This window comes from Oncorhynchus mykiss, chromosome 23 (assembly GCF_013265735.2).
Source record: "Oncorhynchus mykiss isolate Arlee chromosome 23, USDA_OmykA_1.1, whole genome shotgun sequence".
Classification (NCBI taxonomy): Eukaryota; Metazoa; Chordata; class Actinopteri; order Salmoniformes; family Salmonidae; genus Oncorhynchus; species Oncorhynchus mykiss.
The window spans coordinates 11,572,715-11,591,553 of NC_048587.1; the positions used below are offsets into that span (position 1 = coordinate 11,572,715).

The 18,839-nt window shown below is 39.8% G+C and overlaps 1 protein-coding gene across 4 annotated transcripts in view; it reads left to right on the plus strand.

Annotated features, from left to right (window-relative positions):
- The window catches only part of wdfy4 (WDFY family member 4), a 179,575-nt gene that overhangs the window by 25,842 nt on the left and 134,894 nt on the right, over window positions 1-18,839 (plus strand). For all 4 annotated transcript variants that reach the window (XM_036960206.1, XM_036960204.1, XM_036960203.1 and 1 more), the window contains exons 7-10: window positions 11,946-12,135; window positions 12,537-12,697; window positions 15,686-15,918; window positions 16,233-16,363. In XM_036960206.1, coding sequence (XP_036816101.1) covers window positions 11,946-12,135; window positions 12,537-12,697; window positions 15,686-15,918; window positions 16,233-16,363 — 715 coding nt within the window. The remainder of the gene's footprint in view (window positions 1-11,945; window positions 12,136-12,536; window positions 12,698-15,685; window positions 15,919-16,232; window positions 16,364-18,839) is intronic.

Genomic DNA, 18,839 nt, shown 5'->3' on the forward strand with positions numbered 1-18,839 from the left:
AGCTGGTGACCCTAACACTCATATGCCAGAGTCGGCATGGGTTCGAATCTAACTCACTGCCATTCAAATTTTTTTGTGGAACTAGTACTAGTTACGCTCTGTGGGTTGTACTGAGTGCTCTTACTCAAGTAATTTCTAAAGGAAATAACTTAATTTTTACTCCATGACATTTTACCAAATAACTTCAGTTACATAGATTTATATTATTATATTGTCGCTGTCGAATGAAAACCTCACAACTCCACTTTTGATTATTTAATTTTTTTGCGTGAATGTATACTATTGATTCTCCTTTTCAAGTTTTACGTTTATGTCACATCTGTATGAACATTTCATGACCCCTTGACCAATGAAATGTATTCAAAATAGCTTGTCATTAAAACTCTTAAATCATTTGGCTCTGTCGTGGAAATTCAAAATTTCCATCACAGCTCTCAAAGTTGTTCGTCAAACCCTGTATCTCCACCAAGGCTCTTGAAGGGAAGCGCAGGTCTTCACTCCTGAGGATATTTTTGTTCATGGGTTCTTAGCCAGAGGTAAGTTGGATCAGAGGTAAGTTGGACTTTATTCATGTTTGGTATTATAATTCTGCTGTTTATATTGTGTTTTGAGGGCAAGTGCAAATAAATGATCTGCTTGTTGGCTAACTAGCCACCTTGTCATTGGCATAAAGTGTGACAGATTAATCAGATGTTTGTGGCAATAGGTAACTAGCTATCACATTAGGTTGCCACTAGATATAAGCTGGCTAAACTAGCTAGCTGCAGTGTCATCCAGGTAGCTAGCTAATGTTAGCTTGATCAACTGCTCAGTCCAGCGCAGCATCCTCCCACTGCCCATTGCACTCTCTCACTCTGTGTGTGTCTAAATGTCATTCTGTTTTTATGACAAGGCCTATAAGCACATCTGTCATACAGTCAGTGTATCATCTCAGTACGTTTTTTGAGCCTTAAACTAGAAATACATTTTTTTGTTTGTGTCTTTTTATTTAGAGCTTGTAGCGACACATCCGAGGGGTAGGAGAATGGTCCAGCCAAGAAAATAAAATACCCTTCAAAGTGGAAAGGAGAGGTTTGGAAGAGGAGGAGGATGGAGGGTAAATTCTAGTGTACATTAAAAATATAATTGAGTTGACAATGGCAATTGATAACGGCACTATTTGATTATTTATTAGTCACATGATTCTTACCTGAATACCTACCTTGATGTTTAATTCCATGCTGAAATGTGTCTGATTTACATACTAGTAACATGACTGATAGTGAATATTCGATATAGATTTTTGTTTGACTGTTGTAACACTTACCGGATCCTGCTTGAAAAATTAAACATCACACTTGTTGTAAATCTTTTTAGTAAACGTTCACCATCACATGTACTTGAAATTATATTGTGAAATTATTTTAAAATTAATAATATTGAAATTGTAAAATTATTACAATGTCTCGAGTAACATTTACCTGTTTATTAAATTGAGCACAATGACAGATATTAAGTTAACTTTGATTGAATTGTAATTGAAACTGTACATTCTATGGACTTTGTTTAATGTTAGTCTTCATTGGCAACTATCTGTGCTGGAGGACACTAAAAGATGGTGCTGGCAGGCTTAAATAATAAATGAATGTCAAATCAATTGCACTAAGTTGCTGTTTTTGTTTGCTATCACAGTTTACCAGAAGTTGTAAACAATTACCAAACTAAATGTGTAACTAGTACTTAAGTAGTTTTCTGACCGTATACTTTTTTACTCTTTCTTGAGTAGTTTCTTAAGCGGACTACTTTTACTTGAGTTCATTTCAATCTAAGTAATAGTACTTTTATTTTAGTACAGATTTTCAGTACTCAACCCACCTCTGCAAATTATATATATAAAATGTGTGCATGCATCCACACTGGAAGAAAGCTTATTGTTCCACAGTAGGCCTACATCTGTCAATCATCTGATAGCCCAAATCAGCTCATCAACTCATCAAGCCAGGGAAACACAAACGGTAGCCTACTATCAGTTTTCACACCTTTCATTATGTGACAATGGATAGGTTAACGGGTATTCTACAAAATGTAGACTATTGGAATATGATGAATTAACAAAGGGCCAATTGCAACCATTGATGGCACTAGATTATCACCGGCTCAATTTCAACCATTATAGGTCACCTCATTACCGCTCCCTAAAAGCTGATGTCAGTGATACCTGTGGTGGTTCATTTCTTTACTATCAAATGAGGAGAGACAAACTTATCACACAAGTCAGAGTTATACTTAAACTAAATCTTTAATAGTGAGAGCTTTGCAATAGCGGCGGCTGGTCGACGAATCACTGTCTCTGATGATTCGTTGAGAGCGGTGAGACAAAAGTACAAAGGTCTTTTATAGCCACGATACACCCCTTTCAACCAAGATGACGAACAACAGATATATAGAATGGGTCACAAGGTTAAGATCTGTATGAAAGATACCTATAATACATAGCGGACAGTATCTGCTGTGTCAACAGTTTTCATTGTATAGACCAGTGTCTGGCCCTCCGACTCCAAACTGGAACCATCTCTCCCTGGTACGGTATAGAACAGAAACGTTAACCCATGCTCTGGAATGTTCTTTAGGTTTTATCACCCAAAAGACATTGTAAATCTCCTGTCAGTGTTATCTCCCAGAGGCCCATCCTCAGTAGAACACACACACAATAGTTAAGAATACCCTATTCTGTTGACTAAAACAACCATTTTATGCAATAAAAGTATTTTAACATAATCTTGCAATTATGCCACCATATGCCTTAGTCAAATATATGTATATAATGACAAGATGCTCATGTCTCTAACAATGGGAGTTGTTTTCCCAAAGGCAAGAAGGCAGGCGAGAAGTTTAGGTCTGCATATTAAGCCCATAGAAACGCATTGGGCTTATTCGCCTCTTCTTCTCTTCCTTAGTCCTGCTTGCAACCAAAGTCTTTCAAGATATGTTCGTACTCTGGTTGGTGTTGTCATTGGAACAACTAAGTAATTTTTTTAACAGACTAAGGGCCATTTATCTATTTGACAAGCATTTCGTACAAGATAAATAAATAATTTATGCGTTTACCACGGCTAATCTACTATAGCAATTTACCAGACAACTTATATAAATTAAAACTGTTGGTGTAGCCTGTTGTTATTATTTTATTTGTTTCCTATTTATGTTATCCAAAAGTGTTTGGTATGGTAATTTCTTATCAATATCGGGGGTAAAATATCCCTGGACTGTCCATATTTGAAATGTGTAACTAAATCAAGTAAATCGGTAACACGACAACGCCAACACAGTAAGGCTATATTTACACACTGAAGGCAGCGGCCCTAACCACTAAACCACACCAGGCCACGACTAAACTCAATTTGGACAGTTCATTCGTAACCTTAGGATACACTTCACACTTGTATGTCGTAGCTTAGTGGAAACCAATATCTATCTTGTGATATTAATATATAAATATAACGATGGTGGTTGATGTGTATGGCTGCATTTCAGATACATTTTTGCACATTTGAAGGTTGCAGTAATAGGACCTAAGCCTAGTGTTGGAGCGAACGAGAATATTATTTTGATAGCAGGCCTGATCCCAATGACTCAACTGCCCCTGTATGGAGAGAAAGATAACTGCTCATTTTCAAGGAATCACAAGGCTCAATAGAATTTCCTGATGATGCAACAAGAAAATTCTCTGCAACAAGAATGATCAAGTTAAGATCCGACATCTGTATATTGACAAACTGCACATTATTTAATTCATAGGACATTTGAACAGCATTTAATCAAATAAACAAAACCATATTTTTTTACACATCATATGTTGACACATGAGGTTTGAACCCTAAATGTTTTTTTTCTCAGTATATAGCCATGGCAGTATGGTCAATCAGGAATTCCATGCTTCATTTTTAACCTTATTAGACATAACTAACCCAGGAAAATACCAGTAACTGTGTTATTCACCACCACTTCACCATCCTCTTTATACAGTGCTTTCAGAGAGTATTCACACCCCTCACTTTTTCCACATTTTGTTGTGTTACAGCCTGAATTTAAAATGTATTAAATTGAGATTTTGTGTCACTGGCCTACACACAATACCCCATAACGTCAAAGCGGAATTTTGTTTGTAGAAAATGTATGAAATTAATAAAAACATAATGCTGAAATGTCTTCAGTCAATAAGTATTCAACCCCTTTGTTATGGCAAGCCTAAATAAGTTCAGATGTGCTTAACAAATCACACGATTTGCATGAACTCATTCCGTGTTCAATAGTAGTGGTTAACATAATTTATGAATGACACCCCGTCTCTGTACCCTACATATACAATTATATGTCAGTTCCCGCGATCGAGTAGTGAATTTCAAGCACAGATTCAACCACAAAGACCAAGGAGGTTTTACAATACCTCGCAAAGAAGGGTACCGATTGGTAGATTTGTAAAAATATAAAAAGCAGGTGCTGAATATCCATTTGGGCATGGTGAAATTATTAACAACACTTTGGATGGTGTATTTATACACCCAATCACTACAAAGATACAGGCGTCCTTCCTAACTCAGTTGCCGGAGAGGAAGGAAACTGCTTAGGTATTTCACCATGAGGCCAATTTTAAAACACTTACAGAGTTTAATGGTTGTGATATGAGAACTCAGGATGGATCACCAAAATTGTAGTTACTCCACAATACTAACCTAAATGACAGAGTGAATGAAAATATTCCAAAACATATATCCTGTTTGCAACAAGGCACTTAATTAATACTGCAAAAAATGTGGCAAAGAAATGCATTTTTCATCCTAAATACAAAGTGTTTGGGGCAAATCCAACACAACACATCATTTTCAAGCATGATGGTGGCAGCATCAAGGGTATGCTTGTCATTGGCAAGGGCTAAGGAGTTTTTGGGGATAAAAATAAATGGAGTACAGCTATATGCACTGGCAAAACCTGGTTCAGTCTGCTTTCCAACAGACACTGGGAGATGAATTCACCTTTCAGAAGGACTATAACCTAAAACACAAGGCCTAATCTCCCTGGAGTTGCTTACCAAGATGACATTGAATGTTCCTGAGTGGCCTAGTTGTAATTTCGACCTAAATCAGCTTGAAAATCTATGTCAAGACTTGGAAATGGCTGTCTAGCAATGATCAACAGTCAAATTGACAGAGTTTGAAGAATTTTAAAAACAATAATGGGAAAATGTTGTATAATCCAGATGTGAAAAACTCTTAAGAGATTTACCTTAAAAGAGACACGGCAGTAATTGCTGCTAAAGGTGTGCCTACAAAGTATTCACTTTGTCATTATGGGGTATTATGTGTAGATGAGTGAGAAAACAATCTATTTAATCCTTTTTGCATTCAGGCTTTAACACAACTACATTTGGAATAAGTCAAGGGGTATGAATGCTTTCTGAAGGCACTGTATGCTGCACACTTCTGGGCCCATCTTTACAAGGTATCCATGACTGAGTGCTGATCTAGGATCACTTTTGCAATGGGGGACTATTTCAAGCATCTCAAAGTAGGAATTATATTGGGTGCATTTTGTTACGTGGAACAGCTTGTGTGGCCTACCACTTTGCAACTGAGCCATGGTGCTCCTAGACGTTTCCACTTCACAATAACATAATTTACAGTTGACCAGGGGAGCTCTATCAGGGCAGTGATTTGAACAAACTGACTTGTTGGAAAGGTGGCATCCTATGACAGTGCCACGTTGAAAGTTCTTCAGTAAGGCCATTCTACTGCCAATGTTTGTCTATGGAGATTGCATGACTGTGTGCTCAATTTTATACACCTGTCAGCAACAGGTGTGGCTGAAATAGTAAAATCCTCTAATTTGAAGGGGTGTCCACATACTTTTGTATATACAGTGCCTTCGGGGAAATATTCAGACCCCTTGACTTTTTCCACATTTTGTTACGTTACAGCCTTATTCTAAAATTGATTAAATAAAAACATTTCCTAAGCGTTCCACTCACAATACCCCATAATGACAAAGTGAAAACAGGTTCTTAGAAATTTGTGTTAATAAAAAATAAAATAAATTATTTACATAAGTATTCAGACACTTTGCTATGAGACTCGAAATTAAGCTCAGGTGTATCCTGTTTTTATTTTATTTTACCTTTATTTAACTAGGCAAGTCATTTAAGAACGAATTCTTATTTTCAATGACAGCCTACAAACAGTGGGTTAACTGCCTGAGCTTGTGTCGGCACCGATCTGGGTAAGGGTACCAAAAAATGTATGCAGCATTGAAGGTCTCCAATAACACAGTGGCCTCCATCATTCTTAAATGGAAGAAGTTTGGAACCACCAAGACTCTTCCTAGAGCCGGCCGCCAGGACAAACGGAGCAATCGGGGGAGAAGGGCCTTGGTCAGGAAGGTGACCAAGGCCGATGGTCACTCTGACAGAGCTCTAAAGTTCCTCTGTGGAGATGGGTGAACCTTCCAGAAGGACAACCATCTCTGCAGCACTCCACCAATCAGGCCTTTATGGCAGAGTGGCCACGCCTCAGTAAAAGACACATGACAGCCCACTTGGAGTTTGCCAAAAGGCACCTAAAGATTTTCAGACCATGAGAAACAAGATTATCTGGTCTGAAACCAAGATTGAACTCTTTGGTCTGAATGCCAAGCGTCATGTCTTGAGAAAACCTGTCAGAATCCCTACAGTAAAGCATGGTGGTGGCAGCATCATGCTGTGCTTTTGTTTTTCAGCGGCAGAGACTCGGAGACTAGTCAGGATTGAAGGAAAGATGACCGGAGTACAGAGAGATCCTTGATGAAAACCTGCTCCAGAGATCAGAGATCAGAGATCCTCACTGAACTTCTGGAGAGAGTTTGCTTCACTGAAAGTAAAGGGGCTGAATAATTTTGCACGCCCAATTTTTCAGTTTCAAAAAAGTTTGAAATATCCAATAAATGTCGTTCCACTTCATGATTGTGTCCCACTTGTTGTTGATTCTTCACAAAAAAAACAGTTTTATATCTTTATGTTTGAAGCCTGAAATGTGGCAAAAGGTCGCAAAGTTCAAGGGGGCCGAATACTTTCGCAAGGCACTGTAAGTACACCGCATATGAAGTGAAAAGGAACATTTTAATTACAAGGCCACAGCTATCCTCTTGTGACGCAGAGGGTTCATGATCTGGCTGCAGATCCAAAGATTGCAGGTTCAATCCACTATTTTCTTTAACCATGTTTCTTTTGAAAAAAAAGTGAAATTGAGGCTCAAATACTAAAAGAGTATATTTCGTTCAGTTGTATAAATCCAGTCAGAAATGCAGTGGTGGAAAAAGTATCCAGTTGTCATCCTTATAGAACCTAACAGAAAATGACCCAGTAAAATATACTTGAGTAAAAGTCTAAAAGTTTTTGGTTTTAAATATACTTAAGTATCAAAAGTAAAAGTACGAATAATAAAAAAAATCCTAATATTAAGAAAACCAGATGGAACAATTTTCTTGTTTTTTTTACGGATAACCAGCACACTCCAACACTCCGACATAATTTACAAACAAAGCATTTGTGTTTAATGAGTCTGACAGATCAGAGGCAGTGGGGATGACCAGGGATGTGTGTGAATTGGACCATTTTCTGTCCTGCTAAACATTCAAAATGTAACATGTACTTTTGGGTGTCAGGGAAAATGTATGGAGTAAAAAGTACAATATTTTCTTTAGGAATGTAGTGAGTAAAAGTTGTCAATAATATAAATAGTAAAGTACAGATACCCATAAAAATGACTTAAGTAGTACTTTAAAGTATTGTTACTTAAGTACTTTACAACACTGCAGAAACTGTAAAAAATACAATTTTGTGTAAAAATGGACTCTTTAACTTTAAAAGACACACCCTATATAATTCCTACTTTGAGATGATTGATATGGTCCCCACTGGCTTATTTTTCATGATCTGAAAAGCAAAAGCAAAAGTGAAACCCGAAATCAGCACTCATAGTCTTGGATACCTTGTAAATATGGGCCCAGAAGTATACAGCATATAAAGAGGATGGGTGAAGTGATTGATGGTGAATAACCTAGTTACCAGTATTGCGATGGGTTTGTTATGTCTAAGAAGACTAAAAAGGAAGCATATAATTGCTGATTGACCATACTGCCATTGCTATATACTGATTTAAAAAAATGTGGTCCCTTGTGGAGCAGAGGATAAAAGACCTGGTTAAACATTGGTTAAAGATTGCGGGAATAAATTATGTTCAAATGTCCTATGAATTAAATAATGTGCAGCTTGTCAGCATAAGTGTAACATATATGGTTGTGTTTATATGATTAAATTCTGTTCAAATGTCCTATGAATTAAATAATGTGCAGGTTATCAACATATGAAGTGTAAAAAATATGGTTGCGTTTGTATGATAAAATTCTATTCAAATGTCCTATAAATTATATTAAAATGCCATGTGTCTCTATATCACCTACAATACTGTCCTCAAATGCAAATTGATTCCAATCAGCTTTCGCTTGCGGCGAATGTGTGGTAGTATTAGGTCAAACGTAAATATATCATTTTATAAATGTTCTTGAAATGTTTTGAATAACAAACCTCCAAGACAATGTAAAATGTATATTGAGTGAACATCAATGGAATAATATATTAATCCTAAAACAAATATGATATGAACATCATAAAAACGGACTTATTTCATTCTTACAACATTAAGGGAATGTCCTGTGCAACTGGGGCGGCAGGTCTCCTAGTGGTTAGCGAATTGGACCAGTAACCAAAAGGTTGCTGGATCAATTCCCCTGGCTGACAAGGTAAAAATCTGTGGTTCTGCCCCTGAACCCACTGTTCTCCGGCAGGCCGTCATTGTAAATAATAATTTGTTCTTATCATTGTACATAATAAATTGTTCTTATCTGACTTGACTAGAAAAAATGTATCACAACTGAGCATATTTTGTGTTTTGGGAACCTATCTCTTGTAATGTACCTACACTGTTCATACAACCTAACTACATGTTCTGGGAACCTTTAAAGGCTGTTCTGTCAACATTTTTGCAACATCAAAGGACTGTTTTGTGCACCCTGATACAAATATTATCTGAACGTCAGTACAACTGGACAGTTTTTGTGTTTAGGAAATATACCTCTTGTCACGTCCCCGCAATGTTACCACAACCTAATGAAACATAATGGTAAGACTATGGATCATTTTGCTATTTGATTTTGAATTTTAGGACCCATTTAGGTATCTATTTTTTTATTGTTGTTATTATTTGATAAAATATTGAATTTTGAACCATCTAAATATTGAACCATCTAAAAACAATTCCATATGTTAGCTTAGACGACTTAGACTTTTAGAGGTTAATTGGGTTATAGAAACGTTCTTCCAACATCAGTTTTATACAAACATTCTATAATCATCACCACAAATGAACAGTTTTTGTGTTATGAGAACATTTGCTGCAACCTAACAGCAGTTATAGGAACTTTCACAGAACCAATTTTGGTTTTCTGATAAAACATTACTGTTACATTGTGTTATTACGTAAACAGGAAACTTAATGAGAACTTTTGAGGAATTTTCTGTGGTGGTTGTTGGACAAACGATACTAGAATTTAATAGGAATCTTAGCTAATGTTATAGGAATGTTCCCAGTTTGCTGGGATGCAGTAATCCCCAGGACATTAAGACCACTGACCTTATTGATGGGATGATTTTCTTCTCTCAGGAACGTGGGTAAAGATAAGCAGCAGTCACCAGAGCCCCAGGTCTCATGACAAACACAGAAGTAGACATTCACATGATATCCACTCAGACCTCATTATCTACTTAGCTGTTCCCATACACAGCCCAGAGCACAGAACATGACCGTTGTCTGGTTTGTTTTGGTGATCGTTATCAGTTTGTTTTGGTCATGGAGGACATATGTAAGGGATAATCAACGAGGGGCTATGCATTCTATGGAAAATCAGGAATGTGCGAAATGTGTGCCGCAACGCGCTAGTGGAGTGAAACGGAATTTACCTTCCACATACCCATAGAATGCATAGCCCCTAGAGCCCATAGTTGATTATCCTTTTTATACCATGGCTATAATTTAACACATTTCCCGCAAGAAATGTGTTCAACATCCACTGAAGTAGCTAGCAAGTTTACTAGATACAGTAGCTACAGTAGTTGCCTTGGTAACCAAACAAACAGACTTGCTAGTTTAGCTAACCTTACCATCAGTCCTAGCTTGCTATTATGAAAATCGAATTCAACAATGTCAACAATGTTTACAATTCAACTTTTGCTTTCAAAAATAGCTCAAACATTGAACATGTAAGATTGAAATAGCCATTGAATTCTACCGTGCTGATATACCGGCCGTTAGAGGAAAATAATGCACGCTCTAGAATGCCCTTCAAGCAATAATAGTGCCACTCTATTTTTATTTTTTATTTAACCTTTATTTAATTAAAACTTATTGAGTGTAGGGGGCAGGATTTTCATTTTTGGCTAAAAAAACATACCCATTTGAAACAGCCTATTTCTCAGACCCAGAAACTAGAATGTGCATATAAGTGTCAGATTAGGATAGAAAACACTCAAAATATTGTCTGTGAGTATAACAGAACTGATATTGCAGGCGAAACCCTGAGGAAAATCAAACCAGGAAGTGTCTTTTATTTTGAAAGCTCCATGTTCCATAGCCTGCCTTCGATCCATTTAAAGGGATATCAAACAGATTCCTTTCCTCATGGCTTCCTCAAGGTGTCAACAGTCGTTTGACATAGTTTCAGGCTTTATTTTGAAAAATGTGCGAGAAAGATAACATTGTGTCGGTGTTTTGCTTGCGCAACAGAGTGGGGCAGCCATTGTCTCTCCCTCTCCTATTGAAAAAGCGAGAGTCCCGGTTGAAATATTATCGATTATATATTTTAAATACAACCTGAGGATTGATTATAAAAAACGTCATTACATTACGGATACTATTTGGAATTTTCTTCTGCGATGTCATGACTGCTCGAGCATGTGGATTTCTGAACATAATGCGCCAAACAAATGGAGGTATTTTGAATATAAAAATAATCTTTATGGAACAAAAGGAACATTTATTTTGTAACTGTGAGTCTTGTGAGTGCAAACATCATCAAGATCATCAAAAGTAAGTGATTTAATCTATTGCTTTTCTGACTTTCGTGACCAATCTACTTGGCTGCTAGGTGTTTGTAATATTTTGTCTACTGAGAGAGATGTTCTTACATAAACGCTTGTTATGCTTTTGCCGAAAAGCTGTATTGAAATCTGACACACCAGGTGGATTAACAACAAGCTAAGCTGTGTTTTGCTATATTGCACTTGTGATTTCATGAAAATTAAATATGTTTAGTAATTTAATTTGAATTTGGCGCCCTGCAATTTAGTGGGTGTTGATGAAAATTATCCCGCTAACGGGATGGGTGCGTCAAGAACTAGGCAAGCCAGTTAAGATCAAAGTCTTATTTACAATGATGGCCTACCCCGGCCAAACCTTAACCCGGACGACCGTGGGCCAATTGTGCACAGCCTTATGGGACTCCCAATCACAGCAGGTTGTGATACAGCCTGGAATATAATCAATATAATAATAATACTGTGCTAGTGTTTTATTTAATGCTATGGTTTTGGTGATGATGAGCAGTTTGCTTTGGTGATAATTATCAGTTTGTTTTGGTGATGATGGGTGATTTGTTTTGGTGATGGTGAAGGCATTCAGGCAATGTGTCTGGTGTGTATTTTTATGGTTAAATACTTGATTTACTCAATGTATGATTCATAGACCCTGTAACCCCTGCTCTCTCTCTCTTTCTTTCTCTCTCTCTCTCTCTCTCTCTCTCTCTCTCTCTCTCTCTCTCTCTCTCTCTATATATATATATATATATATATATATATATATTCTATTTCTCCACTCTCTCCTCAGCTAAGAACTGTGTGCGTATCTGTATTCAGAACCTGCAGCGTATCAGTGATTGTGCCCCAGCTCCAGTCTTAGCTGAGGTGGCTGTCACAGTGTTCAGCTTCATCAGAGACTCCTACCAGCTCAACCCTGCTCTGTTCACCGAGCTTGAAAATAACGATGGATACACTGTCTTACAGGCCATCATGACCCGGTGAGTTAGAGAGAAGGAGATGGGGGAGGGAATTGAAGGAGAGGGTGAGGAAGGATGATGGTGAGGGAGAGAAAGGGAGTGTTTAAAGGTGGGAGGGAGGGGGGCAGAGTAAAAACATCTGTCTTTATTGAAAGCGTCAGTAGGGGAACTTATTCAGATTTCTTGGAAATATGGCTTCCAGGAATAAAGGTGCGTGCAACAGACATAATGTAATTTGATTTATTTTTGGGTTAAAGCCAATTCTGCCCACAACACAATGCTATTTATGTCTCTGCAGTTTGTCTGCTTACAGATATATGGCTACAAATAATATTTTATCTTTCACTTTATATCTAGACCCTTTACTGTGTCTCTTCCACACTCTCTCCGTGCCATTAATTTCCAATTTTTCACAATGGCAGGTGTGAGGAGGGTGTGCCTGCGGAGGAGTTTGGTCCAGTAGAGGACCTGTTATCTCTGCTAGCGTCTTTGTGTCTGTTTGGGAGGTCAGAGCTGAAGGTGGCGCTCTGTGTCACCAACCCTCAGCCACCTGGCTTCAAGTTTGACCCCTCACTCACCACAGGTAAGAAAACACTTCCTTTTATTCTCCCCCCTCCTGCCCCCGTTTCCCCCACACTTTTCAAGAACAAATGTAGGTGGGTTACTGGGAAACCTTGTGTGCCTCCCACCTCCAAACACTTCTCTACCCCTTCCCACACCCTTCCCTTGTACTCCCCAAACAGTCTCCTTCTCCCCTCCCTTGCTCCACCTCTCAGGTTAACAGGAGCCATGAGGTGATTATGTCCAAGATGATGAAGTGTCTGCAGTCCTAACTCTGTTAACAGACACACTGCATTCATAAAACACCACCGCACAGAGGCTACCCATCTATCACACACACACACACACACACACACACACACACACACACACACACACACACACACACACACACACACACACACACACACACACACACACACACACACACACACACACACACACACAGAGAGAGAGAGAGCCCATATATCACCTACAGGAGCACCTCTCTCACCAGCGTTGAGACAAGGGTATTTTAGGATGATCTTATTTGTCTGTGATATGATTTTCATTACAGGTGAAAATTAATCTTATTACAAACTACTTATATATTTATTTACCACAATCATATCCATGTCCCCGCTCCTAAATCTAAGACCATCTCGGAATATTCTGACAATGCTGTGCTTCCAAACTTTATCCGTCCTGATAATGATGTTTTCTCAATGTTTTTATGCAACTTAACACATTCGTTATCTATCAATCTATGTGAGCGTAACTCGATTCCCTTGGTTATTTTCTCCTGTTTAGGTTATTTGTGAGTTAATTGTTCAACCGTCATTCCTCTATGGAATTGAGCAAAATATGATAAATGGTTCCTAAACTAAAACATAACTTTGCTTAAATTGACCTTTGAGTATGCCATAAGATTATTTTCACATTGATATTACTTTGTCAACTGCACAGGAATGTATTTCCGGTCCCCTTCTCAGTCAACATCAAACACAAAACAAACATACAGTGCCTTGCGAAAGTTTTCGGCCCCCTTGAACTTTGCGACCTTTTGCCACATTTCAGGCTTCAAACATAAAGATATAAAACTGTATTTTTTTGTGAAGAATCAACAACAAGTGGGACACAATCATGAAGTGGAACGACATTTATTGGATATTTCAAACTTTTTTAACAAATCAAAAACTGAAAAATTGGGCGTGCAAAATTATTCAGCCCCTTTACTTTCAGTGCAGCAAACTCTCTCCAGAAGTTCAGTGAGGATCTCTGAATGATCCAATGTTGACCTAAATGACTAATGATGATAAATACAATCCACCTGTGTGTAATCAAGTCTCCGTATAAATGCACCTGCACTGTGATAGTCTCAGAGGTCCGTTAAAAGCGCAGAGAGCATCATGAAGAACAAGGAACACACCAGGCAGGTCCGAGATACTGTTGTGAAGAAGTTTAAAGCCGGATTTGGATACAAAAATATTTCCCAAGCTTTAAACATCCCAAGGAGCACTGTGCAAGCGATAATATTGAAATGGAAGGAGTATCAGACCACTGCAAATCTACCAAGACCTGGCCGTCCCTCTAAACTTTCAGCTCATACAAGGAGAAGACTGATCAGAGATGCAGCCAAGAGGCCGATGATCACTCTGGATGAACTGCATAGATCTACAGCTGAGGTGGGAGACTCTGTCCATAGGACAACAATCAGTCGTATATTGCACAAATCTGGCCTTTATGGAAGAGTGGCAAGAAGAAAGCCATTTCTTAAAGATATCCATAAAAAGTGTTGTTTAAAGTTTGCCACAAGCCACCTGGGAGACACACCAAACATGTGGAAGAAGGTGCTCTGGTCAGATGAAACCAAAATTGAACTTTTTGGCAACAATGCAAAACGTTATGTTTGGCGTAAAAGCAACACAGCTGAACACACCATCCCCACTGTCAAACATGGTGGTGGCAGCATCATGGTTTGGGCCTGCTTTTCTTCAGCAGGGACAGGGAAGATGGTTAAAATTGATGGGAAGATGGATGGAGCCAAATACAGGACCATTCTGGAAGAAAACCTGATGGTGTCTGCAAAAGACCAGAGACTGGGACGGAGATTTGTCTTCCAACAAGACAATGACAACAAAACATAAAGCAAAATCTACAATGGAATGGTTCAAAAATAAACATATCCAGGTGTTAGAATGGCCAAGTCAAAGTCCAGACCTGAATCCAATCGAGAATCTGTGGAAAGAACTGAAAACTGCTGTTCACAAATGCTCTCCATCCAACCTCACTGAGCTCGAGCTGTTTTGCAAGGAGGAATGGGAAAAAAATTCAGTCTCTCGATGTGCAAAACTGATAGAGACATACCCCAAGCGACTTACAGCTGTAATCGCAGCAAAAGGTGGCGCTACAAAGTATTAACTTAAGGGGGCTGAATAATTTTGCACGCCCAATTTTTCAGTTTTTGATTTGTTAAAAAAGTTTTAAATATCCAATAAATGTCGTTCCACTTCATGATTGTGTCCCACTTGTTGTTGATTCTTCACAAAAAAATACAGTTTTATATCTTTATGTTTGAAGCCTGAAATGTGGCAAAAGGTCGCAAAGTTCAAGGGGGCCGAATACTTTCGCAAGGCACTGTATTTTTCCAGGTAGGGATAGTGGTCATAGGCACTATAACTAACCAGCCCAGCCAATGTCTTTCTATGTGAAACAAATCCTCATTGACTGAACCTTTTTTTGGGGTGTCTGTCTCTCTTCTTCGACCTAGGGGAAACACTGCTCCTAGTTTTTTACACTTTTACATATCTGTTTCTATCTGAGCCTAGTTAACCTTCTGCTTCAGGCTTTCTATCCTTGTGTCATAAGACGCAGTGCAGAGGGTCTGCACAAAAATATTTTCCTATGATGTGTTCTCAGTTTTGAGCAAATTACAGGAAGGAGATGATGAGAGGATTAAGGCACTTAGTACTTTTGAGATTCGCACAATAATGTATTTTTTTTCACTCATTTTTAACCCTTGTCCTTCCAGGCTCTGCGGTAAGGAACCTATCAGCGTTCCGTTTGCTCCAGGGTTCCTTCCAGCGGTCAGAGGACTGTGTTTTCTGCAGCCAGATCCTAAGCACCATCAGGACTGTGTGGTCATGGAACAGGGCCAACTTCTTCCTGTTAGAGTGGACTGTTCAATCACTGGCTCAGCTAGCTCAGTGTGTTTCGAAGAAACCACCTCCTGTACACAGACTGTTCTTCTCTATGTTAGAGATGGTGGGTTGAGTGACACATGCACCTGTGGGCAAGTAGGCACATACACACACATGCGTGCACAAGCACACACACTTGCATGCACACAAGGTAACTTCACTTGTTAAGTACATACACACAAAATCTGCATCAGAATCTATCAATGTCCTGTCATTCAAGGAAGCTATCCCCTTAACAAGCTTTACATTTATAGTTCTCCATCCATGACTCCATATGTCCGTTATGTTGAATTAATTCCGCAATTGATAATTTGGTAAATAACTTATCTGTTGATTCACCACTACTGACTGAACTATCCTGTTAATGTGTCTGTCCAGGTGGCATTCCATCTTAATTACATCCCCCACGAGGCTGTGCGTGCGGTGCAGGCGGTGCTGAAGCAGGGCTGGGCAGGGGCCGTGGCCGGAGGGGCACAGTTTGGAGTGGCTGCCCTCGGCTGCTTCCACAGGTTTAAATTTAGGAATAAACTTTATTGATCCCCAAAGGTTAAATTGGATTCGTCCCCAGTATAAGACACATTGATTATTTTATAAATGACTCTATGACTGGGATGATACAATATGCACTCTGTGGAAAGTTCATTAGGTACACTTTCCCACACCATTACGCCACCATCCTGTACTGTTGACACCAGGCAGGATGGGGCCATGGACTCATGCTGTTTACGCCAAATCCTGACTCAGCCATCAGCATGAAGCAATCGGACCTGGCAATGTTTTTCCATGCCTCAGTTGTCCAGTGTTGGTGATCGCGTGCCCACTGGAGCCTCTTAATCTGCTGTAATAGCCCATTCGTGACAAGGACCGACAAGTTGTGTGTTCCGAGATGCCGTTCTGCACACCACTGTTGTACTGCGCTGTTATTTGCCTGTTTATGTCCCGCCTGAGAGCTTGCGAGTCTTGCCATTCTCCTTTGACCTCTCTCATCAATTATCTTTTTTTCGCCCACAGGAATACAGCTGACTTTGAGCATCATGCCATGCTCAAAGTCGCTTAGGTCACTCGTTTTGCTAATTTTAACGTTCAATCGAACAGTAACTGAATGCCTCGATGCCTGTCTGCCTACTTCATATAACCACAGCCACGTGACTCACTGTCTGTATGAGTAAACCATTTTAGTGAATGGGGTGGTGTACCTAAAAAACTGGCCACTGAGTGTATATTTATAGTACTTTTTTACAGTATACAGTGCATTCAGAAAGTATTCAGACCCCTTGACTTTTTCCACATTTTGTTACGTTAAAGCCTTATTTAAAAATGTAGTAAATTGTTGTTGTTCTTCTCATCAAATACACACAATACCCCATAATGACAAAAGTTCAACCTTGGATTCATCAGACTAGAGTCCTTTAGGTGCCTTTTGGTAACTCCGAGTGAGCTGTCATGTGCCTTTTTCTGAGGAGTTTGTTCTGTCTGAACACTCTACCATAAAGGCCTGATTGGTGGAGTCCTTCTGGAAGGTTCTCCCATCTCCACAGAGGAACTCTGGAGCTCTGTCAGAGTGACCATCGGGCGTCCCGAGTAGCACAGTGGTCTAAGGCATTGTACCGCAGTGCTAGCTGTGCCGCTAGAGATCCTGGTTTGAGTCCAGGCTCTGTCGCAGCCAGCCACGACAGGGAGACTCGTGGGGCTGCGCACAATTGGCCCAGCGTCATCCAGGTTAGGGGAGGATTTGGCCATCAGGGATGTTCTTGTCCCATCGCGCTCTAGCAACTCCTGTGGAAGGCCGGGCACAATGCACTCTGACATGGTCACCAGGTGTGTGGTATTTCCCTCGACACATTGGTGCGGCTGGCTTCCGGGTTAAGCGGGCATTGTGTCAAGAAGTAGTGCGGCTTGGTTGGATTGTGTTTCGGAGGACGCTCGGCTCTCGACCTTCGCCTCTCCCAAGTCCGTACAGGAGTTGCAACAATGGGACAAGACTGTAACTACCAATTGGATGACATGAAATTGGGGAGAAAAATAAATATATATAAAAAAAGTGACCATCGGGTTCTTGGTCACCTCCTTGAAGAATGCCCTTCTCCCCCAATTGCTCAGTTTAGCCAGGTGGCCAGCCCTAGGAAGAGTCTTGGTGATTCCAAACTTCTTCCATTTAAGAATGAGGGAGTTCTTGGGGACCTTCAATGCCGCAGATATTTTTTGGTAGCCTGTGCCTCGACACACACAATCCTGTCTCGTCGAGACAGCACCTGAGCTCAATTTCGATTCTCATAGCAAGGTTCTGAATACTTATGTAAATAAGGTATTTCTGTTTTTAATACATTGGCAAAAAACTGAGAATATGTTTTCCCTTCATCATTATGGGGTATTGTGTGTAGATTGATGAGGGAAAAAAATAACTTAATACATTTTTGAATAAGTGTAACGATGACACAGGGAGTCAGGAAGCATGTGCAGTTAGTGAGTGTAATATGAACCAACATGGCACAATACAATACAAGAGAAACGTATGACAATGAAACATAACCAAAACTGCCTGATAACTGATAACAAAAGAGTGCCATATAAAGGGCATCAGCGAGTAATTAAGTCCAGATGTGACTGATGATGAGATGCAGGTGTGCGTAAATATGGGTTGCCAGGACCGGTGCTTAGTAGACCGGCGACGTCGAGCGCCGGAGAGGGGGAGCGGGAGTAGATCTCACAGTACCCCCACCCCCCTCCGCAGAACGACGCCGTCCTGATGTTGGGATGTAGAATGTCGTCCACCGGAACCCAGCACCGCTCCTCTGGACTGTACCCCTCCCAGTCCATCAGGTGACACAACGTCGGGAGTCCAGAAGTGATTTGACGGTATAGGCAGGGTTCTCTTCAATGTCCAAGGGAGGCGGAGGGGTGTTGTGGGGGACGGCATCAGCCAGGGGTCAGGGGCCCCTGGTCTGAGGAGGGAAACATGAAAAGAAGGTGAGATCCGATAGTTAT